Source organism: Dromaius novaehollandiae, chromosome 15 (genome assembly GCF_036370855.1).
Source record: "Dromaius novaehollandiae isolate bDroNov1 chromosome 15, bDroNov1.hap1, whole genome shotgun sequence".
Classification (NCBI taxonomy): Eukaryota; Metazoa; Chordata; class Aves; order Casuariiformes; family Dromaiidae; genus Dromaius; species Dromaius novaehollandiae.
In genome coordinates this window covers 22,080,580-22,106,452 of record NC_088112.1, presented here as the reverse complement: position 1 = coordinate 22,106,452, position 25,873 = coordinate 22,080,580, and the positions used below count along the sequence as shown (strand labels likewise).

General features: G+C 55.7%; 1 protein-coding gene across 4 annotated transcripts in view; it reads right to left on the bottom strand.

The window, feature by feature from the left end:
• Positions 1–25,873, bottom strand: part of ARHGAP26 (Rho GTPase activating protein 26) — a 137,353-nt gene that overhangs the window by 24,248 nt on the left and 87,232 nt on the right. For all 4 annotated transcript variants that reach the window (XM_026118231.2, XM_026118232.2, XM_026118237.2 and 1 more), the window contains exons 15-20: positions 25,236–25,323; positions 23,773–23,831; positions 22,437–22,542; positions 12,709–12,868; positions 9,433–9,571; positions 3,031–3,184 (exon numbers count right to left, since the gene is read on the bottom strand). In XM_026118231.2, the coding sequence (XP_025974016.2) occupies positions 3,031–3,184; positions 9,433–9,571; positions 12,709–12,868; positions 22,437–22,542; positions 23,773–23,831; positions 25,236–25,323 (706 nt within the window). The remainder of the gene's footprint in view (positions 1–3,030; positions 3,185–9,432; positions 9,572–12,708; positions 12,869–22,436; positions 22,543–23,772; positions 23,832–25,235; positions 25,324–25,873) is intronic.

The window sequence follows — 25,873 nt, the reverse complement described above, 5'->3', positions numbered from 1 at the left end:
CCGCCGTGCTAGGGCCGCAGACAAGCCACTGCAAAACCACGCGAATTTGGCAGGTAATTAAAGCCTCTGGTGCAGACCTCGTTTCTGTCAACAGAAAGTGACCTTTAACGTGCCTGTTTGTGAGCGAAGGAGGAGAAATCTGCTCTGTTTATCAGGGTGCAACATCAGCAACTGAAGGCACCGAAATTCTCATTTCCTAGCAGGCTTTTATTACCTACCGACGGCGAGTCCGTCCCACGTGCCCTACGGCAAGGCTCTGCACCGAGACGCCAGGAACGAGGCGGGCCGCGGGCTGCCCTGGCGCGGGCTGCGGATTACTCACCCCGGCTGCCGTCCCCCGGGGAGAAGGAGGGACGCAGAGCCCGGGCCGCCTTCCCGCCCGCTTCCTCCGGAGCGGCTCGTTCTGGGAGAAACCCTTTTTCCTCCAAAGCAGGGCGCGAGGCTCCCTGGCCTCCTCGTCCCCGGAGCAGCTGGAGTTGGGCTGAAGGTCGACTCGCCGAGTCGGCCAACTCGTGGGCAAGCACCTAGGGAAGCCGACGATTTCTGAAAGGGTCCCGGCGCACGAGGGCCTGGGCGCGCGGCGGGAAAATTACGGGAATTGGGGAAGAATGCAAGAAAAGCAAACAAAGCCGGGAGGCAGGATGCAAAGAGGGGTGTCGGGGACTTGCAGGAGAGCGCTTGACGGGCCGGGACGGGAGAGGCACCTGGGACCCTCCGTTGCCATACGCCTAAGTGCGGTCGGGTAATTACAGGGGAGCCCAAAAACGCGGGTATCTGTTAGTGCTCTGCAAGGGCCGACGGCAGCTGACAGAGCTGCCCAAGGCTTACTGCCATGCTCAGGTTACCCGGCTGGGTAAAAAAACAAGAAGGGCTTTATACAGGCATTATTTGCACACTGCCACGGAGCGACGGCGATGAAGCCCTGGGGATGCGGGCGGTGCAACCGGGGGCCAGCTCTGGCTGCGGGACCGGGCTGGGGCTCCCGCGCGGCCGGGGGAAAGCGGCCCCTTTTCTCCTGCATCTGCCCCGGGGTCCGGCTCTCCTCGCCCGCCGGGGCCCCGGCACGCACAGCGGCACCAGCAGCGACACAAAAACCGGCTTAGTCAGCTTTTCCCCTACCCACACGCTGGTGAGCAGCAAGGGAAGAGGTGCAAAGCAGCCTCGGGGAAAGGCTGCTATAAAAAGCCTCGCTGGAAATAAGTGCAACGGCACCGAGCAGCCGGCACGCTCCAAACACAGCAAAATCACCCTAATGGCCATCCATTGCGCCCGCTTTACAGGGAAACAGAGATCACGCACGCTAAACCCCTACGCGTTTAAAAATACATGTTCCTTTTCCTGCAGCGAGCAAGCAAGCCAGCCGGCTGCACACGCTGTTCTCTCCCGTTTGCCCCAAATTCGGAGCAAAGATTAAGCACAATTAGCCGGTATCAGCCAGCTATAAACAAATAAATAAATAAAACCCACCAGTGTATGTTTAACTACCACAGTATTGCTGACGAAAATTTAGCGATAAAATTTTAATGGGACTGCAAATTGGGTTAAAAGCAAATATTTGAAGACAGACTAATGCATTTCAGCAAACAGTAAAAACAACAGCAATACAGATAAGAGCGAGGACAACAAAACTGGTTCACGAGGAAGCACAAACTTGTGTTTGTGGGTAACCGGCACAGGCTGGCTGCAGTGAGTGACATCAATACATAGCGTTTAAAAAGAATAAAACAAGGCCAGATGCCTCACTTCTCCTTGAAAAATTGGCTTAAATTTAAAGATATTTGCTTTAAATAACTGGGGTAGAGAGAAGGAAATATTTGCTTTGTAGCAGTATGCACTTGAAATTCACTTTTCAGCCTTCATCTCGCTACGGACTGAAAACTTGTTTGCTTCTCACTGTGCAAAAATTATTGCATACTAACTGGATTTAAGGAAAAGCACCAAATGCCGCAAATACCGCCAGAGTCCTAGACTCCAGCTTCCCGCAGGGTCACGGCGAGACCGGGCTCGGAGCGCGCTGTCCACCAAGCCGCGCGGATCCCCCCGGTCGGATACCCGAGCGGGGCCAGCGCTACGGGACGGACCCGCCTGCCCGCGGGAAACCCGGCAAGCGGGAGAAAGCCAAAGCAGGATTTTCCCCAGATGACGCAGGATTTTGCCCGGATAACGCCGGATTTTGCCCAGCTAGCGCCGGATTTTGCCATTTACTCTCGAGGGACTAGAGGTCCCTTCCAGGGCCGAGCGGGACTCCGAGCTCTGGCAGCCGCCGGGAGGACGGGAGCGGTGGGAAGGGAGGTCTCTCCCGATCGCGAAGGACGATTCCCACTGGAGAGGGCAGGGCCGTGGACGGCCGCGCTCCGGCAGGGCTCCGCAGGGGAGCCGGAGCCGGGAAGTCGGCCCAGGCTTGCGACAGCCCCGGGGATGCGAGCGGCCCTCCGCATGCGCGAGGGGGGAGGCTGTGGGAAAACGCCGTGGGGCCCAGGCGAGAGGCGAAAGGAAGGAAACTCCCCTCGGCGGAGACGACCATCGGTGCGAGCGCTCAGCTGCGCCGGTTCGGGGGACTTCATAAATAACCCGCCCGTCCCCAGGGAGTCATTGCTAAGGTCGCTATTTTTTCCCTTGAACTTTCCAGATGAAGGAAGCAATAGCAGAAGCAATGGCACAAATTTGGCCGGAGATCAACTGTACTGACAACGCTCACGGAATTTAACCGAAAAGAAAAGTCTTTTGTGTTTGAACTGTTTGACCCAGCCGGTGATAACTCCAGCAAACAGCAACGTGAGGATCTGCTTGAAAAATATTCCGCACGGTCAAAACCATCGGAGCCGAAACTAGCCAGCAAATAGAACCGACAGTAACTAATTCCACCGCTTGGACCGAGTTAAAAATGCAGAACACACACCAGGCTCCCATTAAAAATTAAAACGTTAAATTGTATTCTTCAACAAACCGCTCTGATTCAGAGCAAGAAACAGACCTGATTAAAGATTAAGGATGGAAAGTCTATAAAACACTAATTACCGCTGTACTTACAGTGAATTTGGCCTGTTGGGTTTAATTACTTCTAGTTCGAGATCACTCGAGTTCAGGCTGGGCTGCGGAGCACTGTTGGAGTTGAGGAAGCTGTTTGCGTTCGAGGATATGACGGACTCCAGGCTGGAGTTGATGATACTGTTCCTGTTCTCCTCTAGAAAAACACCGAGAAAACAAGAATCGTCACACCGCACGTATAGCTGCCACTAAATAAAACTGTAAAGAGAGCACTGCTGCAAGACACGAAGCATCCCTATTAATAAGCCTTGCCCTTATATAAATAGGGCAGTACCGCAGCAGATCCCCAAAGACAGGCAGTGTTTACAGTCCTGTTTGCACATATATTATACTTTAAACTATAGGAAATAGCAGGGTTTTTTTAGGTGCAGGTACATTTTAAATGAGTAACTCTTCTGGTAAGAAAACATTGATTTTTCTGAAGTCATTAATATTTTACATTCCCGGAGACTTCATAACTACCACATAACCTGAAAAGAAATTAAAATGCAAACTCTATACAGGAATGAGTTTCCCTGCCACTGAAACGAGCCGCTGAGGCAGCGAACGTGCCAGGCGCGCGACGGAGGCGGATGACGTTAGGGCGAGGAAGGGCAGGTCACCCGGTTGGAGGTGGGGGGAAGAGCCTCCCTGCCCTGGTCGGAGGGAACCCTGGCACCACGTCTGACGGCTCGGAGGTCTCCCAGAGCTGCTCGTTGCACTTGATCACGGCCCGCGGAGAGATCCCCCCCTCATCCGTGCAACTTCGGCAACTGGGCGTGACAACACGACGCATCCCAAACCCGTGTCTGCAGCTCGGGCTCCCTACCTCAGCTCCGGGTTACCTAAAAACACGTTAATTCATTCTCATAAGACGCCTTTTCCATATAAGCAGTAACTGTAATTGTGAGAAGCAATTAACATCGCTGACGGCGTGGAAAACCGGCCTACGGGGGAGACCTGCCGCTTCTGCGGTGATGCCTTCACGACAGATAGGTACCTGCTGGAAACTATCGTGAGTCCTACTTTAATGACAAATCTCCCAAAGAAATGATTTTTCCTTCGCACAGTAATATGATCAAACCACTACTAAAAAGCGCGCAGCAGCAGGGAATCCCGTTCTCCACCCCTCCGCGTCGTACACCTCTGCTTGCCTTGGGAGGAAAACGCGTAATGCTCGACCATATGCTGCACACACTTAACGGAGGAATTAAATGAAACCCCAGGATAAGAGGAACTCCTGGTTATATAAAAAGCTAATCCTGAATAGACAGCAGAAAGAAATCCCCTGCATTTCTGTAAAATCACTGAGGAGTAGTGTTGTCCGGGGCACAGAGGAGGGTGGCACAGCGTAAACTCTTCACCGCTGCTTTCAAGATGAAAGATGACATTACCAAAAGGTCTGTGGACGCTGGGGAGAAAAGCCAAGTCTAACGCTCCTTGTCGCGCTCGTTCAGCGGAGTCCTGAATCTGCCCTGCGCCTGGGCAAAACCAGAGGGCTGGGTGCCGGCGAGCGAGGGCTGAGCCTCAGCCGCGGTGGGGAGATGCCCAGGACGGAGCAGGCAGGCAGAGAAGAGGGGCTCATTACGACTCGGTTTGCAACCTCATCCTCACGTTAGAGCCGGTACGACGGGGGCTGCCGAGCAGATCCGAGCCGCTCCCCCGTCCGCGCCACGTCTCGCTGCGGCCGGCACGCTGTGCGGGAGGGTCGCGTGCCCTCCGACGGGGAAGCCAAGCACAGTCCCAACACGGCAGCATCGTCATCCGTACCCGCATTGCGTAACAGTCCTGAAAGGCTCAGTTAATTAAGGCTGAACTGCACAAACCCGTAAGAAGAAACAGACCATCTCCAACCAGCTTGATGGCTAAATTACATTAGACAGGTTGAAAAAAAGTGAAAAAAAAGTAAAAAAAAGGACTGGAGAACTCACAATGACCTGCCAGCAGTCACAGCTACGCTCGTTAACGGTACCGCTGAGAAGAGAAGCCGGTTCTTCCCACCCTCAGCCCAGCAGCCTTTCCAGGCAGCACGATGCTGCTGCTGGCTCTGCTGAATCTGGAGAAGGCCTAACGCAACCAGGATCAGCAACTTCTGGAGACCATCAACACCGTAGTTGTTCCTGTCGCTGGCAGAAAGGACACAGTGAGAAGTCTCCAGAACTTGTGCCTCTTGGCCACAGCTCCCTTTCCTCGCTCCTCCGCAAATGCAGAGGTGTTCCACTACAGCAAGTCCAAGCAAACTCTGTTTGTACTTAACGAAATTACTAAAAGGCCCTACTTGTGTTCATCCAGAAACTGTCTTTTCTTTCGACAGGCCCGTTAGTACAGTACTTACAACACCCCTGACACACAGCTTGCAAGCCGGCTGGTTAAAGCTGCTCCCGGGGTACCTGGGGTGCAACCAGGCGTCCTTATCAGCAGGGCAGACCACCGGGCCATGGGACAGCCCAGGCTGGAAGGGGTCCCCGAGGTCCCCGGGCCAACCTCCTGCTCCAAGCAGTGCCAGCTGTGAGGCCGCTCAGGGCAGTTTGGTTTTGGAAAGCTCCAGGGATGGAGGCTGCACGACCTCCCTGGGCGACCTGTCCCACCGCTTGCTCCTCGTATCCAGTCCGAACCGCAAGTCTGCATGGGCGAGCTCATCTTCCAAAGACACCCAAAGCCAAAGACATGTTAATTTTGTCAATAGCTTCCTGAAACTGCATTTCATTAATCTTGATCGCCACTAAGCTAGCAAAGGAGCAAGCATGATTTATGCTTCTGTCTCCTCCTCTGTTCCTATGATTTACTTAGTCATAAGCAGGCCACTTGGATCAGGATTTTTTTGCCCAACCAAGGTTTCCAACTTGCCACCTTTCGGCATGTCAAAAGGAAAAAGCCAAACAACCTCTTTAGCTTTGAGTCGTACGGGGATCAAAGAAAGCCATGCTTCCCCCAGACCAAGTCAGAAAAGCTCATAAACAAGAGTGATTTCCCTGGAGTGCCAAATTTAAAGATATTTATTGGCCTATATTTCACACCCAGCTCCAGCAGCGGGTAATGAGTTTGAAGCTGGAACTGTAATTCGGTGTTATCCAGGGAATATCGCACCGGCGGAGGGGCTGCAAGAGGACAGCTCGCAGAGGTCAGCCCGAGTACAGCCCCGCTGAGCCCGGGCTCCGCGGCCAAGCTGCGAACTAATGAAAGTCCGCCTGGGACTCGGAAGGTGACAACGACCAAACCCGTGTTTATTGCTATTAATCCTTCGCTTAGCTATTTCTTCCAAGCGAGGCTAACTGCCTGGCTACCATCAGCGTCGGAGGGGCCCTTGCTGAAGCTTTAGCCTCCAGAAGGGAAATTGCTTTCATTTATATCCGTCAAGGCAGCAGTATTTGCCCGTCCCGTTTAGTCTGATTTAACGATGGAAGCAGGGGAGGGCAGATGGCAGCGGATGGAAGGAAAATACCAACAGCAGCTGAAACGGGCAGCAAAATACCCAAGGAAATGAAGGCCGAGGGGGCGGCGCGGGGTCCAGGGAAGCGGGGCGGCAGCGCTCGGGTCTGGCAGCTTCTCTGAAGATACCACAGCAAAGGGAAAACCCTCCTCTAGCTCGCTGGGGAACTCGGGGCCAGGCTGTATGAGGGACAAGCGAGCTAGCTCTGCGCGGTTACTCACCACGGCGAGAGGGCAAAGCCCGCGAGCACGCGCCAAGCTGCTCGTTCCCATCGGAAGAGGGGAGGTAACGTGGTTGTAAGAGGTGTCTGCCTCTCAGTTGTGCTGACTGAGGTACAAGCGCTTCATGATGAAAAAGATAATCCGCGCAGGAGATAAGAAGAGGCAAAAGTGAAGAAAAGTAGAGCAGCGAACTGTACAAATATTGACAAGAAGACAGAGCAGAGTCAGCAGATGAAATGAGAGAGGAATTAACCCTGTCAAAGGGCTTAAAAAACCAAGAAGGCCAGAGCAAATCACTGCTGGGTTTCTGCATCCGATCGCACAGGTCCTACAACAAAATCAGGATGGACATCTCGGAGCGGAGAACCAGAAAAGCCCCCGATTTACCCCGCGTTGAGCCTTGACCAGACGGCAGGGCCGCAGCGAGGGGCCGAAGCAGGGCAGGTTGGCATTGCGAGAATGTGTTGTAAAGCTGCATTTTATTGTTTCCAAACATTTCCTGCCCAAGGCTGAAGTCTGAAAATAAGCTCCGTAAGCCTAACAAATCAGTGTCGACCGCCTCTGTAATCTAAGAACTAGCTACCAGCCAATATTAAATTAAAGTCACTATCAGCCAAGAAGCGGAGAGTTTCATCTAAAGAGGACGGGAGATGAACGGAAGAATTTGAAGCTATCTCTTTATTTCTGCCTTTTTAAGAGGCTGATGCTGTACTTGGCATCGTGGTTTTGACAGCTTATGCGAAGGATTCCTCGCTGCGATACTTAATTTGGCGTTATAGCTGCAGAAACGGAACAGCAAATCTGCTGAAACATATTTCTCCTCCCAGCCCGCCCGGCTCTCCCGCTCCTTTCGGGCGCATTTCCAGCGAGCGTCACACCTTTCCAGACAGCAGGGCAGCAATTTCTGGGTGATAACCGAGATCTAGGGCACCCTGATAGCGGTTATCCACCGGGACCGGAAAAGCGATGACAAAAGCACTTCGCATGACAAAGTAAGAGCAACATGCCAAAACGCCGCTTGTCACCAAAAACTGGTAAAGAACAAACTGGTGTATTTACTGCATTAACGACACTTGTTTCACAATATACACTCAATTCCTGGGTCGCACTTGACCCGGGTCAGTAGTGAGCGAAAACGTGAACACTTACCAACAAAATAATCATTATAATTATCTAATCTGTTCTCTGGCACGATACTGTCTGAGGAACACGATGCTGTAATTTCTGCGTTACACATCACTTTCTCTAGCCAAATTAGTGAAAATTTTAGAGCGATAGTTGACTTCAACGTGCAGATTTGCTGCACAGATGGAAGACTCCCGCTGCACGTGTTCAGCATTGCCATCGCTCCTGGGGCTGCTCTGAGCCTCCTTTATCCCTTCCAATATATATTTAGAGGCAGGAGCACAAAAAGCGCACTATCTTCCCGCGAGCCCTGAAAATCGCCCTGTTTCTGTGGAATTCGTCGTGCCGGTGAAGCAGCCCTTAGACCAAACTTTGTGGGCGCAACGGGTACGAAGTTGTGGTTTCTCAGGTGCTTGAAGGAAAGCTGCCAACACGGGGAATGGCCAAGCACAGGTGGTGATGCACCGGCGGGGAGGAAGGCCAGAAAACACTGCTTCAGGTGGGGATAACTCAATACATGCACTCAGCCCCTCTTTTGGGTACGGTGGAGGTGGTACAGGAGGGAACCGTAAGCAGGTGACTCGCAAATCTAACCACCATTCTGTGAACAGCAAACTCACTCATCAGGCCCCAAATTTTCAAGAGCAGCTTCTGATTTTCGATGCTGCACTCAGAATGACACGATGTGCTCTTTCAGAGCATGCATGGATACTCCCAGTACTTCCTTAAAAACACATGTATCGCTATGACATCCTTCCAAATGAGAGCGCTGGATAATTAACTGCAATTTAATCAGAGGCAGAGAAGCCCACGCGTTTGAGCCGGAAGAGCAAGCAGCAGCCACGTCCACGTGCCGCGCGATGCCAAGCTGCGGTGCATCAACACAGGTCCTGCCCCGCTCCTCGTCCCCTGCCCGGCTCTGCCGGCGGCACGTCAAGCCGGCTCCGCTCGCTGCCCGCCACGGGGAACCCAGGCGGCCCCCGACCACCGGCTCCTTCCGCCGGGTTAGTTTTCCACCCTGACGGACGTCAGGACCAGCCCGGGGACGGCGGTGGGAGCACCTGGCCGGGCCGGGCTGCAACGCGAGACGTCGGCCCGGGCAGGGCGTTAATGCCGCTACGTGAGCGGGATCTGACCCCTTCACTTAAACATCCGGAGCATCAATTAACGGCAGAAATGGAAAGATGATCCCGAACGTTTTTGCACTGCGGTGGTACCTGATCCTCAGAAAAATGCAGAACCTCCCGGTTGAGGTTTTCCTTTCTGCAAAAGGAGAGGCGCTGGGGGACGTCCGGGCGGGACGAGGGTCCGGCTGGGCACCCCCGCCGCGTCGCGCTGCCGAGTGCGGGAATGCCTCCGGGCAGCTGGCGGGGGGGAGCGAGGAGGGTGGTGGGAACACGAGATCGGGAATGCGGAGGGGCCGCCGGGGGGGAGGGACAGCAATGCTGCACGCCCTGGTCGAGGGCTCGCGTGCCGGACGGTCCTCGCGCTCCCCACCGACGTGATATTGCAGAAAACTGCATGATGCATCTCCACCATCGACACCAGTAAAACCATATTTTGCAGCGTGAGAATTAAACTCAGTCGGTGACGTTTAGGGCTAAAGCTTTGCCGCGGCAGCACACTTACGCTTTTCGCCGGGCTGCGCGGTGTGGAAGAGCGTCAGGGGTCTCTCGCTGCAGGACGGCGGCTTCGAGTCCGTGCTCTTCTTGCGGGACAACAGCAGCTGGGAGTTGGACGGCGGCGCCTCGGGCACCGTGTTAAATATCTAGTGAGAAACGACAGACAGGGTTTCCTTTAGCATCACGCTTTCAGACAAAGGTCCCCCACGGCCTCCCCCCAGCTCGGCCCCCTCTCCGCTCGCCCTGAGCCTCCGGAGCCGCCGGGCTGGCCGCGGAGAGCCGGACAAGCCTGCCGGAGCCTCCCGGGGCCGTTCCGTGTAGCAGCAACTCAATCCTCACCAGTGCGCACAAAACCCACGCCGATTCTTACAAATAAATGCTAGAAAGCCACCAGGCCTCAGCCAAAGATTTTAACGCCGCACCTCTCCCCAAAAGCACGAAGGAGCCCGCGCCAACGGCAGCGCTTACGGCCCTCGGAGACGCACTATGAAACCGCTCTCGACGGATCAGCCGCTTCCTCCGCGTGCGGACACTGAGTGCCGGAGCCGAGGTGCCATTTCGGAGCCCGCAAACCGTGCGAGGAACCGCAACCGGCGATGAATCACCGTGCAAAGACTCCCCGCGCGTCGCGGCCCCGACGCAGCGAGCAGTGCAATCCACCCGTGCACAGCTGGACGCGCTGCAGGACGGATGGACGGACGACGTAGCCCCGTGCAGACCCTCCCGACGGGCTCTGCTCATCTCAGCCACGCGTTTCGTTCAGTTTGTGCACTCGTTGATGAGAAACCAGCCACCAGCCTTGCTTTTTTATACGCGACGCCGTTGTTCTTTTCCATGCTTGCTCGCACAAGCCCGTCCGCAGCGGCTCCCATCTCCAAGGGGGTCCCCGTGCCGCCGCGGAGGCCGGGGCGCAGGAAGCCCCTCTCCTCTGGAGGCCACACTTTAAAAAGCGCCAGTGCTTATTTTGAAGGTCTAAAGAGGGAGGAGTCCGAAGATTCAAAGAACTCTAAGATAAATAGTTTAGTCGACGTTTGCCTTTGCCGTTATTATCTGCGGAAGCTGCACGGATCTCGGGCAGCAAAGGAAACCGTCCTGGCCGGGCTCGGACCCGCCGCCCGCTCCCCAGCCCCAGGTGCTCGGCGCAGAAAACAGCCACGCTTTTTCGCGGGCAAGATCTCCAGGCTTGTTTCATCTTCTAATTTAATAATAACAACCTTGCCGGGGTCCCAGCTCGCAACGCAGATTCGCTCTGTTACTCCCCCTCCAGCACCCGGGAGACCCCCAGCAGCCGCAGTGCTTTTCCAATAGAAAGATATTAATTCTTTCTAATAAAAATGAGTTCTTCCCCGGTATAAAGGCTAGTTTTGGGGCCTGCGTAACTCCCTTCGTAACTCATCCTCTGTGTGTCACCTGCACCATGCACGTTAACGCTGCAGCTGGCCAGTCTCCTGCCTGCCGGCAGCACCATCGCGGCAGCAATCGCTCTCTTGGCTCTGCACCGCTGTAAAACAACAGCCTTTTCCAGAGGGCTACAAAAGCAAAAGCTTTGGAAAACAAAATGCATGGATATCTGCAATTTTCAAAGCACTAAATGCCGGCACAGGTAATTATATTTTGGCACGCCTTTTGGCTAACTCTTCATTTTTAAATCAGAAATGCAGTGTGAAACGGAAGCTGCCTGAGCAAAGCAGCCAGACCTTGCAGCAGCCTTCTTCCTCCGGGCCCGGACGCGTGCTTGGTTTGCTCGTCAGGGCAGCACCCGGAGCCGCGCGGGAAAAACCATTTTCTCTGCCCAACTATACGTAAGCAGCATACGTTTTATACCGACATGTTACTTAAGAATTAATAGCTATTTAAAGTCAATCCTGCAGCAGGCAGCTACGGCAGCACGCGCATGCTGCAGGTGCATTTGCAAACGCCGGCGGTGAAGCCCGGGCAGCACCAACGGGGCGGGAAGGGCCGCGGGGTTTGGTAGCGCTGCTGCGGTGCTGCACACGGACCCGGGAGCCTGTTACACCTCCAGCGACGGTGTCGTCACCGGCCTTTTTTTTTTTTCTTCTTCTTCTTTTTCCACCGTAGCAGGGCGGTGCAGCACCCAGCCGGGCCACCGCAATGAAATCGTGGTCCAAAACGTCCTCGGTGCAAGCCCAGCACACGGGATATCTTGCAGCAGCAAGCACCCGGCGCTGCACCCTCGAGCTCCTCAGCCCTCGCTGCTTCCTTTTTAAGGGAATCCAAAGACATTCAGCAAGGCAATACTGCAGTTCACCCTGATTCAGCAGCCTGTTTCGGAAATGCTGCATTTCTCACGACGCTTTCCATTGCCGCCCGGTACCCTCACCGCACTGCGGGCACCCCGTGGCGTGCAACCTGCAAGCGATGCTGTATATCCAAAACACCTCACCAGCAAGATGCCACGCGGAGCTGCAACACCGTCCCGCAACACCGTCCCGCAAGGGTATCGCCATCCCCTAGGATGGGGCGAGTCCCGTTCTGCCTCTCTACTTCACAGCCTGGATGCCCAGGTCAGTATCTCTCTCCAACCAAAACCAAACCAAGGACTGTAAACAGAACTGTTTGAATTCAGAAAGGATTTTTTTTCCTGCAGCTGCAGTTTGCAGGACTAAACGGCCTTTAATGGACACCATTTTACGATCTTTCCAGGTATTCGCCCCAGCTCCCCGACCAGGCGGGGAAGGCAGCTCTGCTCACCCAGCCACCGGTGCACCCAACGCTGCTCACCGCAGCGAGCGACGGACGAGAACGGCTTTATAACACACAAATTCCTACTAAACACCACAAAGGGGGGAAAAAGGAGGGATTTCTGTAAAAGAGACACAGACCTAGATTTGCACCAAGTTGACCATAAACACAGCTCATTACTAGAAGTGCTGATAATGCAACCGTCCTTGCTCACGCCAAGAACACCCAGTTTTGGAGCCCCGCTGCGTTTCCCGAGCCTTCGCCATCACTGGCGAAAATCGGCAGAAGCCACCGGCTTCTGGTCTCCACGTGGGGGAAGTCCCTGAGGCCAGAAACCAAAGGCACAGTCCGAACACGGGCGGCAGAAGAACGATTCTCCCATGTGAAATTTCAGTTTGGAACAAAAAACAGCAATCTGGAGACCTGGGACCGCCGGGCCACGCGGCCGGGTCACCACCGAGCCGCTGGCCAGCCACGGGCAGAAGGGACGTCACTCAGGGCGGCGCGTCCCAGCTTGCAAAGGGAGACACGTTCGTTTTAACACATCAGTCACGTTGAAAGCATCAAGTAGAGGCATTACCTTCTCGTGGTTTTCTATCAAGATTTCAATGACAATGTTCTGAAACTTGATGTCCATAATGGCAGCGACTGTTTCTTCCTGAGGCCGGAGCAGCGTCGGCCCAAACACCACACCCAGGTTGGCCACGGTCATCAGGTTCTGCTTGTGGTTATTTGCAACTCTGCAAAAATAAGAAGAAAAAGAAGAAAAGGAGGTGATAGAAACGATTGGGATGGAAACCCCTTCCTGCCCCGCGTTTGGCACAGCGCTTTCGATTCTGTTTACGCTGTTCGGAGTCGTGGTGAGCTCCTTGAAGGCTCAGCCATGTGGAAAAGTACAAATCCAACCTTGTGTTACTAGTGAAATTCCAGCCCTGGTGCGTTGACTAATCCCGTAAAACCCCAGTGCTGCTCTAGCCACCGAGTCTCATGTTGCAAACCACTCCCAGGAAAACATCTTGAATCGGTAACGCTGCAAGCCCTTCCCAAAACAAATTGCTGGACCTGGGACACACGCTGCTCTCCAAGCGGAGGAGTGACCTAATCCGTTCCAGCTCCCATCGCTCTCCCCCGGCGCGGCGCTCGCCTTCGCCGCGGGTCAGGCTTGCCGGGCCGGCCAACGCGGGCTGCAGAGGGGACCCTGGCCCCGGCCCCGGCCCGGGGACCCCCGGGGACCCCGACACGCCACCTCCGCCTGCTCTGCGGCCACCGCAGCCCGGCCGGAGCGGCTCGACGGGCAACGCCGCAGCCCCATCTCCACCACTCCCTGCAGCGGCTTTCGTCTGACCTCCTCAGCCAGGAAACTCCCGACGACTCCAGGCTGGGGAATCACAGAAATCTAGCTGAAGCTTTTACGCAAGTGTCTCCTCGCTTCCCTCTCTCCCCCCTTTCTCTGGGAGGACGCACAAAGCGAGCGGGAGATCCCGAGGACGTTGCTGGGACATCCCCAGAAGTTACCGCCGCGAGCTCGCGTGACCGATCCCACAGCCGAGACGCTGCCAGTGCTGCTCCGCCAGCGTGCTGAGCTCATCCCAGCCCCGCGCAAACCAGGGCTGTCCTAAAACGGTGCTTCCCACTCCCCCAGCCCTCGCTTTGCACCCGCGAAGAAGCGGTTCTTCACTCCTCATCGTCGCGGGGGGCTCCTGGGGCTGCAGGAGAGGACCCCCTCGCCGAGGGACGCCCGCCAGCGAGGCCAGTTTAGCCTGTTTTCCAAGCAGGGGAAGCAGAACGATCATCTCCAACGACGCGCCGAGCGTTCGCTTGGCTCGGGTTGGGCTTCCGAAGGTGCCAAGTCCTGCCCCAAGCCCCCCGGGAGCTCTGCAGAGCTTCCCGCCTAAGCGTAACCCCCGCGGCGCCAGGAAGCCCTGAATATTTCATCACGGGCGGCTGAGAAGCCGCCTCTGCCAGGAAGCTGCAGCGCGGCGGGCGACGGGCCGCCCCGGAGGAAGGCTCGCGTTTCGGAGATGATGGCTGCAACCGGCGCGCCCCGTCCCCTCCGGAGAGCCCCCATCGCCCCGAGACCCGACCGGAGCCGTCCCCGCCGCGGCCGCCGGCACGAGGAGGAGCGCGACGACGGGAGGAAGGCGATGGCGGACGCTGCCGGGATGCGTCGCAGCAACGCGTTCACACCTCTTCCCCCTCCAACCCACCTCCTCACCGGGACGCTTGCAAACGCCGGGGAAGCTTTTACACCGCGACGACGTCTGTATTTATAGACGCGTATTCACGTCGCCCTGTTTGGATTTTGAAAAATGCAGCGGTAATTCAAATAGTTTTGAGAGTACTTTGCAATATCGCACAGTAACTCTAATGACCTTTGGTGGTTGGTAAAACAACGCTCATTTATAAAAAACAACGACATTGATCTAAGTCGTACAAAATTAGGCCCCCTCATTTCTCATTACCGTTATCACGTAATACATCACTCTAATGAATTGCTTTGCCATGGCGAGGGGACGGTACACGCTCCCATTAATTACGAGAGATTAAATTATTAACGGCTTCCCAATCAGCACCCGTCCTGCAGTGCCGGGACGGGGCGGCCCCGGCCGCGCCACAGAGCCACGCTTTGCACCAAGCCGCTCCTGGCCACGCTCGCTTTGAGTCTGCAAAGCGTGAAACGCGTTTTGCCACCGCTCGGGTCCCGTTCCTCTCCCAAAAAAACCAGGGTGCTGTGAATCGGGGACCGCCGGCACGGGTACTTTTCCACCGGGGCTCTTCGTGACGCCCGGTTACCAAAGCTGTGCTGCAAAACATGATTCACCTCTCGCAGCCTCCAAGCTCCACATCCATTACCCGCACGATAATTTGCTAGGAATTATACCTCTTCACCATCCTTTGTACCAGGCAATAATACTGCGGTTGCTAAAGGTGGGGCGCTCTCATCCCAGAGGGGGTTAACGCAGGTGCGTTTTGCAGATGCTTCCCCTTAGGCATCGCTGGTCCCGCTCCTGCGCCTGCCCCTCGGGAGGTCTGCGCGTACTCGCTGCATTTTCTCGTGAACCCGCTGCTCCGTCCCGACCCCCAGCGCGCTCTGAAAGCGATTGCGCTAATATTAATCTAGACGGGTAGGCTCTCGTTTTGCTTTCTGCCCGCGCGTTGTGCAGTGACTTCAAGCACAACCGGGAGGCCACCACGAGTGCATCAACCAGCCAGGCAGAAACGCACTGAACAACCTCTTAATTTGCGCTTGATGCTTGCGGCACGCCGGGATATCAACCGGCTTTTTGGCTGGAGGCTGTTTTCTCCTCCTCCCGGCGCATGATCGCTCATGTGTCATCTGGGAATAGCAGGAGGAATCGGTCTGGCCAGCGCGGTGACAGACTTCATCGTCGGGGGGAGTAACCGCAGGCTGCCGGGCTTTTTCGGTGCAGAAAGGAAGGTTTTGCACCGAATCGGTGCAGCGGGCACCCTGGTTTCTCCCAGCACACTGCAAGCAGCGGAGGCCGGGCTCCTCCGCCGACAGCCCGGGGGGAGCTGCGGCTCCCGGGGCCGATCCCGCGGTTAAATGCACAGCACTTGCTCCGCTTTCGCTTTCCCAGCTCCAGCGGGGACGGGGAGCGGAGTAAATCCATGCTATGTGTTAAATTAGATTATGCCGGGGTTGCCTGGATACCGTATAATCACGGGCATGACCGAACATAATTTAATACAGAGTAATGGGTAGCCGGGCCTCAGCGCAGAGCGGGCGCGCAGGGGCAGTAAATATTGCTGCTCCGCGCCGGCTGGGAAGCGGCATCGCGGAGCGGAGGGCGAACGCCGCAGAGCCGCCTGCCTCGCGCGGGAGCGACGACCGACGCTCCTGCAGCCCGAGCAGCAGCTCATGCTCCTTTTTGTGGAAATGCAATTGAAGAACGCGTTTACCTCTCCAGCTGCCTGCACGGAGAGCGGCCCCGGGAGCCCTCCCGAGAGCCGGCGACCCACGCGCCGTCCGGGAGCGGGAGCTGCCGCACGGGAATCCCGCGCCGAGGTGCCCGGCACCGCGCTGCTGCAGGGATCTCGTGCATCCGCTTTATATATAAAATAAAGCAAGCACATATATATATGCATATATATAAAAGCAAGCAATGCAGCTACTTCACATCGCTACGGCCAAGACCTGTTCGGGGTCTCCCCATGCGTCCGTTTAACAGGAACAGCCAGCAACGCAGAGGGTTAGCAACCCTCAAATGATTTAGGCTGCTACGGGTAGTTTCCTACGAAGTAAATGCCTACGTTTGACTCTGGATGCAAATTAAAGACAGAAAGCACACAGCAGGTACACCGTCGGTAAGGAAGTGTCTATGGGCTCGCCAGCAGTTTCGTGGTGAACAACTCAGAGAATAATTCAGTGTTTGAACGGGCTGTAGGAAACCAGGCAAGGCACGAGGGCCGGGGAGCCCTGGGAAACGCTCAGGCCATCCCTGCACATCGCGGCGTCCCACAGGGCGAGACGGAATTCATAATTTAATAAACCATGATTTATAATGATAATCTATAATTTTAATAAATCATTATTTTACCCACTAAGGACGATGCCTGGCCGGCGGCGGGCACACGGAGGGGTTGCCGTGGCCGGGTGGGCTGCGATCCCATCGGAGCGGGATCACGGCTGCATCCCGTTGCCATGGCAGCCGCTTCCCTCTGCGCCAGGAGCTCTCGCGCTGCCGGCCCTGAGCCCCCCCGGCACAGCCCCCCGGCCGGCGGCTCCTTAATTGAAAGCCGAAATTGCCAGTGCCTTAACAGCAGCGCTGCAATAAAACCTACGGAGCCAGCGGAAAGCAGGATGCGCTTCCTCCCTGCAAACCACAGCATTCCGGAATATTGTTTCACTGCAAAGAAATAATACAGAAATAAATAGTTGTTGATTAAAAATATATATAACCGAGTCTGGTTTAACATTGGGCCTGTTTAATGTAAAGGGCAACCTAGAGAAACGCTGGTTAAAATTTGTGTCCCGCTCTGTCGCGGGGGGAGGAGGAGGAGGAGGAGGAGGAAGGGCCAGGGAGAGACGCCAGCGGCTTATGGGAAACCTTTTGCTCGCTCTAGATTCGGTCTGCTTCTGAACGGAGAGTTTCGGTTTCGCTGTGATGAGCTATTAGAGGGAAATCAGATAACTACGTGCTACCAGCAACGTCCGCCGACAACCGAAAGTTCAAGCCCAAACCCGCAGGATCTGCTCCCGGGCCGCACGGGGACCCGGTGCTGCTCCCTCACCCCGAGATCGCTGCTCTCCCGCGGGAGCTGCCCGGCGGCGACGGCCAGCCACCACGTCTCCACGGCAAACACGGGACGCTCCGCATCTCGTGCTACGCTACGGGGTGGTCGCTGCCAGCGCTGGCGACGCAAGTCCTCGTTTCACTTGAGACCCCCACTACGATAGCAGCGGAGATGATGCCCACGTGCAACGCAGACACAGGACCTCTGAGCAGTAGCAACCCAACGGGTAGGAGATCTGCGACGCTTTTTTTTCAAGCGGGCAAGGGGAAATGGGTCTGACATCTCCCCTCGGCGCTGCGCGGCGAGGTTCGGCCAGCCAGCTTGACAGGGACAGGGAAAAAGAGCCCGGGAGCGACCCGCGCCTGAGCCCGCCGAGGTGGTCGACGCACCGCGCCATGCACCGCCCGCGCCCGGGTGCCTGCGACGCGCACGGGCACTGCAGCCGCGCAGGGGACCGGGGACCCTCGCAGAGAGCGGGGCCTTTTGGGCAAGCAGCATGGGAGAAAGAGCTACGAGGAAACTGGGTTTTGTGTTTCTCACGCAAACGGCTAATCTGTTGGCAATCTAGCCTGAGCAGGTGAAAAGTTCATTTGTGGAAGGAGAACAAAAACTTTTGCTAATTTGCATGTCACAGGAAGCCAACCACACGAACTGCAGAGAACGGCCACGGGATTTCTGCTCCGAGTTCTCCAGAACGTCACACTAAAACCAAAACCAGAACGGTAGAAGGGAGACGGAGCCGGCGGGGGGAGGCTCCCGGCCGGGCACCGCACCCAGCACGGGGCTCCCGGGACCTGCCACCAACACCGGGAAATGCCTGGAGGCCTTGGGGCTCTCGGCTCCGACGACCACCTCCTAGAGCAGTCCGTGCTACGCGGACTTTTGTTTATTTGCTTCTGAGAAAGGAGCATCCGTGTCCAACAACCGCTGTTGCACAAGAAACAAGAACGATGGGTCTCGCGTTGGCAGCGTGTGCAATGCCGCGTTGAACCGGGCGCGAGACCACCCCGCTCTCTGGTCTCCACCGCTCCCCTTCCCCACCAAAACGGGCCGGAGCCTGAGCACCGGAGCCTTTTCTACTTCATTTTGCTCAAGAAAGTCGATTTTGGGAGGAGTCGAATAGCAAATGAGCACGCCTTGGCTCCAAAGCCACGTTCCAGGTTGAACGCTGCTCTGCGGCTCACGTTTGCCGTGCCGGGATCTGCCGGGGCACGTCAGGAGCCCCCCGACATCAGGCTGGGGGAGAACCAAAACCCTAATGGAAAAAGCTGAAGGTAAAATAGTCTTCAGGAGCCCAACGCGAGAACCAAGAGAGCAAATGCGGCTGCAGCATCACAAGGACACGCAGGTTTCGCTACCAAATGACGCGTGTGAGTTTGACCAAGCCCAACGGCCAGAACCGTTCGCCCATCCTTGTCTTTTGATGAAGCTACAGGTGGTTTTGGTTAAATGCAGTAATTAAGTTAGCCACGCAACACGGTCGCTCTGAGACTTCAAACTAATTTTCGGAGTAATCTCACCGCCTGCCTCCGACTGCAAAGATGCACCAGACTTTACATGGACCCAAACCGTGACGGAGGAGGAGGAGGAGGAGTGCCGTGGATTTCCCGCGCAGATGCAGGGGCAGCTGAGCCTGGCCGGAGCCACCACCTCCACGTTCGCCCCACCGGCCGGCCCACGCCAGCACCGCGCTCCCGAACCCGCCGCCTCCCGACCAAATTACTCGTGTTTTGCTTCGTTTTTCCCACTCGGGAACAAAAAACCAAACAGACAACCGGCTCCGCTTGCTACTGATGTCAAAGCATCACAGCGGAAAGGATCATTATCGATCTCAACAGGCTCGGCGCCAATTAGGAAGAGGACAATTAACCACAGCTGCTCGGAACCGCGTTTCCAAAACGAGGAAGAGAAACACCATCTGCAACCCCCATAATACGAAGGAATTGCATCGTAGTGGGCCCAAACCCCGGGGGAAACGGCAGCCCCACGCGGCAGCCTCCAGCCCCTGCGATGGGCACGATGAATTATATCTCGTACGACCTTTCAGACCCTTCCTCGCGATAAACTGCGCTTACTTGATTACCGACGTAAGCACCCAAATCCTTCGAGTCACTCAGACTCTTTAAGTCCTGCTAAATTCCCCGGAGTAACTGGCAGCAACTTTCTCAATCCGATTACAGAGTGAGTGATAAAAGGTGACTTTTTTCACGTTAAAAAAAATAAAAAAAAGTGCCGGCCCGCACACAGCTTCGAACGAGCTTCCCTTACTTGGCAGGAAAAAGCGTTGGCTTTAATCAGCGCTGGCACATCTAGTGATAAAAACATGTGAAAACAGAGCACAGACCTTCTCGGAGAGAGGTGCGGGGCCAAAAGGAGATTATTCAGCAAAACAAATCCAAAACGCGCGAGTAACAGTGCGTGGCTAGGTGACACGGTGGGACGGTGCCTGCGCGGCCGGCGAGCTCGCTGCGGTGACCCCGAGGCTCCGTCCCCCCTGCTCTGCTGGGCGCAAGGGGAAAAACACCCAGAATAAACACAAAAACTACGGAAGAAGGTGCAAAGAGCTGCCCGTCACGAGGGGCCCGGAGGCACACGGTCCACCGGACTGAGCTCCGGCTGCTTCTAGGGGAACCGCTCTGTCCAGCTGTTACAGATGTTCTACCAGAGGGGGAAAAACCCAACACAGCTTACAAGCATTTTAATTTGACTATTCATGGGCAGTTTCTCTGTTCAATAGTAGCGTGTCCTCTTCAGTATCGGCACGGATCAAATTTGATTGCTTGGAAAACCTCATTGAGGAGACCCAAAGCGTTGAGCTTTGGTGGTGGGAAACGTCCCTACGACAAGCCCTTCGGCTAACACGCGTGCTCACGCAGCAGCGCTTCATCTTCTTGGCGTCAGTTCATCATGTAGCTTGCAAAAAAAATGTATTTTCTGTTTTTAAGCCAGGGGACCACGAGCACTCCCACCAGCCGTGCCCGGCGCACATAACGAGGTCCAGGAAGCAACAGATCGATGAAGCACCAGCGACTTGTGACAGCTGCAAGGGAAGGAGAAGGTACATGCTGGTTTTGTATTTTAATTCCTTGAAAGACAGGGCTCGCTCTGGCCTGAGACAGGAATAACCATGCATTTTTTAGGGTCATCCAGAGCCACACCAGCTCCAGCTGCTGCATCCCGAGGGCTGCCGGTGGGCAGGGGTCGGTGGATGGAGACCCCGCCACGGGGGCCGTTCAGCTCCGCAGGGCTTGGCTGCTCTGCAGAGACGCCGGAAAAAACAGCCAAGAAAACCGTTTTTCAGGAACACTGAACCGCAGCTGGGTTTGCCACAGAAATCCTGACAGCACAGACACGTCGCAGGAAGGAAAATTAAAGGTTTCGGCTACTCATAGGTCAGAGATTAACATAATAATGGCAAGTTCCACTGGAGCTGGGTCGTGGGGAAGAGGAGGAAACCCAAAGCGTCAAGTTAGCGATGGGAGACCGCGAGCGCGGGCTGCTCACGTCGTGCTACGGCAGGAGAAACGCGCTCCCGAGGGCGCTCGCCCGGTGACGTTTAACTCGCATTAACGACGGCCACGTTAGACGGCGTGACCACGGCCTTGTCCCTGCTGCTAAGGGCAGCGGTCCCGTCCGAGTCCAGCTCCTCTCTCCACGCAGCCTCCTTGCCCCCACCGCGGGGTTTCGGGGGCAGCCAGGCACTCTCTCCTTCCAGTGACATCTTCCCTCGCTCCGAATATCTTCTACGGATATGCAGCCTTATCTTCCCACGCTTGTCCGTCGCGCCGTCCAGCAACCGCGGGCAGCCCCAGGAACGCCCGGAGCAGCCCGGCTCTCGCAGGGCCGCTGGCCCGGCGCTCCGGTCCCGCTGGAGCAACACGCCTCGCGCTTGTGCGGCTTCCTGCCTTTCTCCGAGATAATATTTTCCCCATTAAATAACCACCATGAGCCGTCTCTCTTCCTAAAATAGCGAGCGCCGCTACGCTCATTGTTTGTTTATGTTTTGTTTTAGTTCCTTCCCTACTAAAACAGCCTCCAACCCATTGTGCGACCTGCCTCCCCCCATCTCCGTGCCACCAGGTTTTCCCCTCCTCAAAGAGCACTTGCGGCGTTACGAGATCCCTGGCGCATATTTGGCTGCTGGAAGCACCTGGAACTCCCTCCCGATCCCTTGGCTCGAGCCTGCGAACGCGGAAGGTTTGGAGACTCGGAGCTGAACCAGCCCTTCGGTTTTTAACAGCCTTGCTGCGGATTCCATGGAACGGATACAAACACATGTCCCAAGAAAGCATCTGAAGTCATTTTTAAACATAACCCAAGTATCACTTATTATTTTCTCTCTTACACAAATAACTCCAGGTTTCCCCAGAGTTCTGCTGAGTTCTCCTGCCGAATTTCCTACGCTGATTAACTCCTTCCGCAGCTTTCCGAGTCCTCTCCCATCCCGCCGGCTCGGGAGGGCAGGGATGGCCTCGCAGCCTTGAGGCTGCCACAAGCACCTTGTGATGCTTCCACTTTTTAAGCACTAATCAAAGGTTTCCACGGTAACCAGCAAGAGCAGGAAGAAGATGGGAAATTATAGGTCAGCTCCACCATTGAAAGCGAGAAATTTATTCGACTCCTTTGCCCTCGGAAAGTTTCAGGGTGACCTAAAAGTATTGATTAATCAGGGTGCATAAAGGCAAAAACACAGGCCACAGAATAGTCTTGTGTTGTATCAAAGAAACAGCTTTCAGGCCTTTAATGCTAGGCTGGGTCTGAAGCCCAGTGATGCTCTTAACCCCCACGGCACCTTCGGGGGAGCCCACAGCCGTTGCGGTGCCGCTCAAAGCAGCGCCAAGCTCCCCGCCGCGCCGCGCCGCCGACGTAGGTCTCCTTCCTCCTCCATCTCCTTTTGGACCAGCTTTTATTTCACTCACACAGAGATTTCCAGCTACCAGTCAACCAGATATGACTCAACATCACACACGCAAACAAGGGAACTTTTCTGCCACTATTAACTTTCAGAGGAAGTGGAAAAAGGAGAGAAAAACATGTCAGTCATATACCTACTTTGCCAAGTGGTTCATGAGCAAGTGCAGCATCTGCCTGTTCTTCTCCGGGAGCCGATGAACGAGGCTGTGGATCTCGGACACCCTCGACTCCTGATTCTCCAGTTCTGCATTGGAAATGAAGGATGATTTATCTCTGCTAGAGGGTTTTTACTATACAAAACAAAAGCCTGCAAGCCTGAACAGTAACACAGACAGACGTCCTGGGGGCCTGAGGCTTCCACCTCTACCCAGGCACGCTGCAGCCACTCACGACCACGCTTCTTCCTTCTACCAGCTCCGATCAGCCTTTTTAAAAAGGAACAGAGCAACGGGCTGAAACAATGAGCTGAAAATAGACAGCAGCTGCACAAAGAGCCCGCTGCGATCAGAGGACGGGCTGGTTGCAACTTGGATGTTTCTCCAGCTTCACAGGCGGGACGCATCAGCACCTTCCTGCCCAGTGTGCTTTCAGGCACCCAAGGGTGCTCCCAGCACAACACCGGGACAGTCCAGCGCCTGGCCGCCAGCCCCGGCTGGGTCGCGGGGGCATTGAGGCACGAGCCCACCGCCCGCGGGGAGGCATGGAAGAACTCGCCCTTCTCGGGTCTCTGCTGCCGCTGCACAGCCGGGTGCCGTGGGCTGCGTGAACCCCCCTAATCCTTGGCAGGGCGAAGCGGAGCAGGCGAGCTGCCCTCACCGGGCCCAGCTGCAGCAGCCCTGCTGCAAGTCCGCGGGGTTCTTACGTTCGGTGGCACGGGCTGCACGTCCGCGTGTGACCCGCTCCCCCTCCCTTCAGGCTCGCGTTCTAGGCAGGCAGGATCTCCTCCGTGCACAAGCCACGCCGTGCATCAGAGCGGCCCAGCGATGCAGGTGAGGAGGCCGCTGCCCCGGCTGCTCTTCCCGCGGCACCAGCTGGCCGCCGGCACCGCGCACGGACCAGCGCCGCTGCGGGAAGAGCAGCTGCTTGGGAATTACTGCTCCCGCGTGATGCCTCCTCCCGCACAGGCGAAGGAAAGCGGCACACATCTCGACCGCGACCGATCTAATCAAAACACCGTAAGCTTTGACTGAACAAAAGCCTCACTCGTCTGGGGAGATGATGGTTAGAAAGCAGATAACTGCGACAGCAGTCACTGCCTTCAGCAGCTTCCCCTCTCCCCCGCAGCACCTACGTGTCTTTTCTCTCCAGTAAGTCCCAAACAACAACGTGCCCCTTGCACCTCCATTCTTATCCTGCTTTCCCGGATCCGTGAATAAGGAGGTCAGTGGGAAAGTCGCAGGGGAGAGGCTACGCGCAGTTACTTGCAAATTATGTGCCTCTTCCCGACAGACGCCTCAAACATCAATAAACTCACTTGCTGCTTTGATGAAGCTTCTTTGAAACTGATACATCATGAGCGGCCCCGGAAGCATCCTGGAACAAAAAAAAAGGAAACATGAACAAAATACGTTTGAGCAAAAGAATACACAGAATCGCAGAAACATAACTTTGCCATTACCATAAATTCAGCCCCATTCTTTGAACTAAGCAATAGCAACTCTGCTAATTCCTCTCATCATCAGAAGCAATAGGATATACCGAGGGAGCTTCGATTTATTCTTCCTTCTTTTTCCTTCTTTCCTTCTTTCAATTCATTTTTAACTTCAGCATTCCTTCAGTAGCACAGGCTGAGTTTTGCTACATCAGTGAGCTCAGGATTTTCAAATATGTTTAAAAATAAATTAAAAAAAGAAACAAACCTAGTCATAAAACTCTAGCAATCACTGTTCTCACTAAATTCCCTCTTGTTCCCTCCTGCTTCCAGATCCCTTCAATGCAACATATCGGTAAGCTTAAGCAGACTTAAAATGAAAAAAAAAGACTGTTTCATATTGAATGCTGATGAAGTTTGGGGGCCTGGTAATCCTGGCTGGAGGCATGCACACGGCGGAGCAGTGCTCCGGCAGCTCTTCCCACGCATCCGCAAGTGCCCGGTCCCCGCTGCCGCAGCTCCGCTGTCCTCCCCCTCAGGACCTCCCTGGATTTGCCACTTCTCCTCAGTCCCGACCTTTCTGCTCGGCGAGCAGCTATTCCCGTGCTGCTGACTTCCCTCGTTGCCTTGCAAACAACTCAAACTCTGGAGCAAAGGTTGCCAATCACACAAAATTATGTGGTGTTTTGTGATTTTCTAGGCTGAGATCCATGACGCTAATTACATTCATCACCCTAATTGGATTTAGCTTCTCTCTTGCTCTCTCTCTCTCTCGAAAAACCAAACCAAAACAAAACACACAGAACGGCAACAGAAAGCGCAAGCCTGCAGTCACAGCAGGTAGCGGCATGTTGCGGACAACGAAGCGCTTAGAGCTGCCAACAAACGAACGTTTCGGGGAGATAACCCGCGATGCTAACGGCAGCAGCTGCCCTGCAGCAATTACTCCCGCAGTAAAGCCCAGCACCCAGCGCCGGCCCTGCGGAAGGGCCGCATCGATGCCGCGGCCCGAGCAGGAGTGCTGCGCTCCCCGCCTGCCGCGTACTCGTCACGGGGAAGCCGACAGCAAAAAGCTCGGGGAGAGGCGTGGACCAAGGCACGGGTGCACAAGAAGGAGCTTTTAAATCCTGTTTGTACGATGCACGCATCTGCCAGAGAGCTCAACATATTCCCCATGTGCCGCTCAGAGATGCTGGAGGGTCAAGGAAAAGGCCGGGATAAACTCCGCAAGAGCAGTTTCTTCTTTAAGTGCCCTTGGAAAGCATCCGCGGTGGCGGGCGGCAGCGTCCCCGGCCCTCGCAGGTCCCCCCGCGGCCGCACAGCGGGAAGGAGACTTGGCCCCTCACCTCAGGTAGGTTTTCAGGGCGCTGGTGATGGTCTTGATCTCCCACTCCGCACAGATCTCCGTTTCTGCTTCACTGGCTGTTTTGGGGTCTAAGGAAGAAGAAAGAAAGAAAGAAAGAGTGAGCCCAAGCCACGGGAACACAGCACGTAGCACGGCGCATCAGCAGAACACGGCCAACCGCCTGGGAAGATCTTCGCGCCCCGTTTCGTTAGCTCTTCCGAAAGCCCTAGCGACCGCGAGCGCGTCCCCCGCAGCCACTCCTGCAATCAGGCCGAATCCGTGACGAGGGGTGGGACGCAAGGTCCACTTGCACGGGACCAAAAAGAGGGGGGAAAAAACATTAATCGTGAGCAACGAGATGGCAGTTTGACTTCAAGCGTGACGTCAAACGGTGCAGGAGACCGTGGTGTCCAACGTGGACCGAGGCAGCTTGGTCGCCGCTGCGAGCCGCGGGCAGGCTGCAAGGAGCCGCGGCAGCCCAAGCGCGCGCGAGCAAGCAGCAGCGGTGCACGTCTGCTTTAATGCACCGCCACGCGCCCCCTCCCCGCCGCCGCTCCCACGCCTCCTTCCCGGGGCTCCGGCTCTGCTACGGAGCAGGGGAGATGCCAGAGCCAGGTCCCCCGCTCACGGGACCTGAAT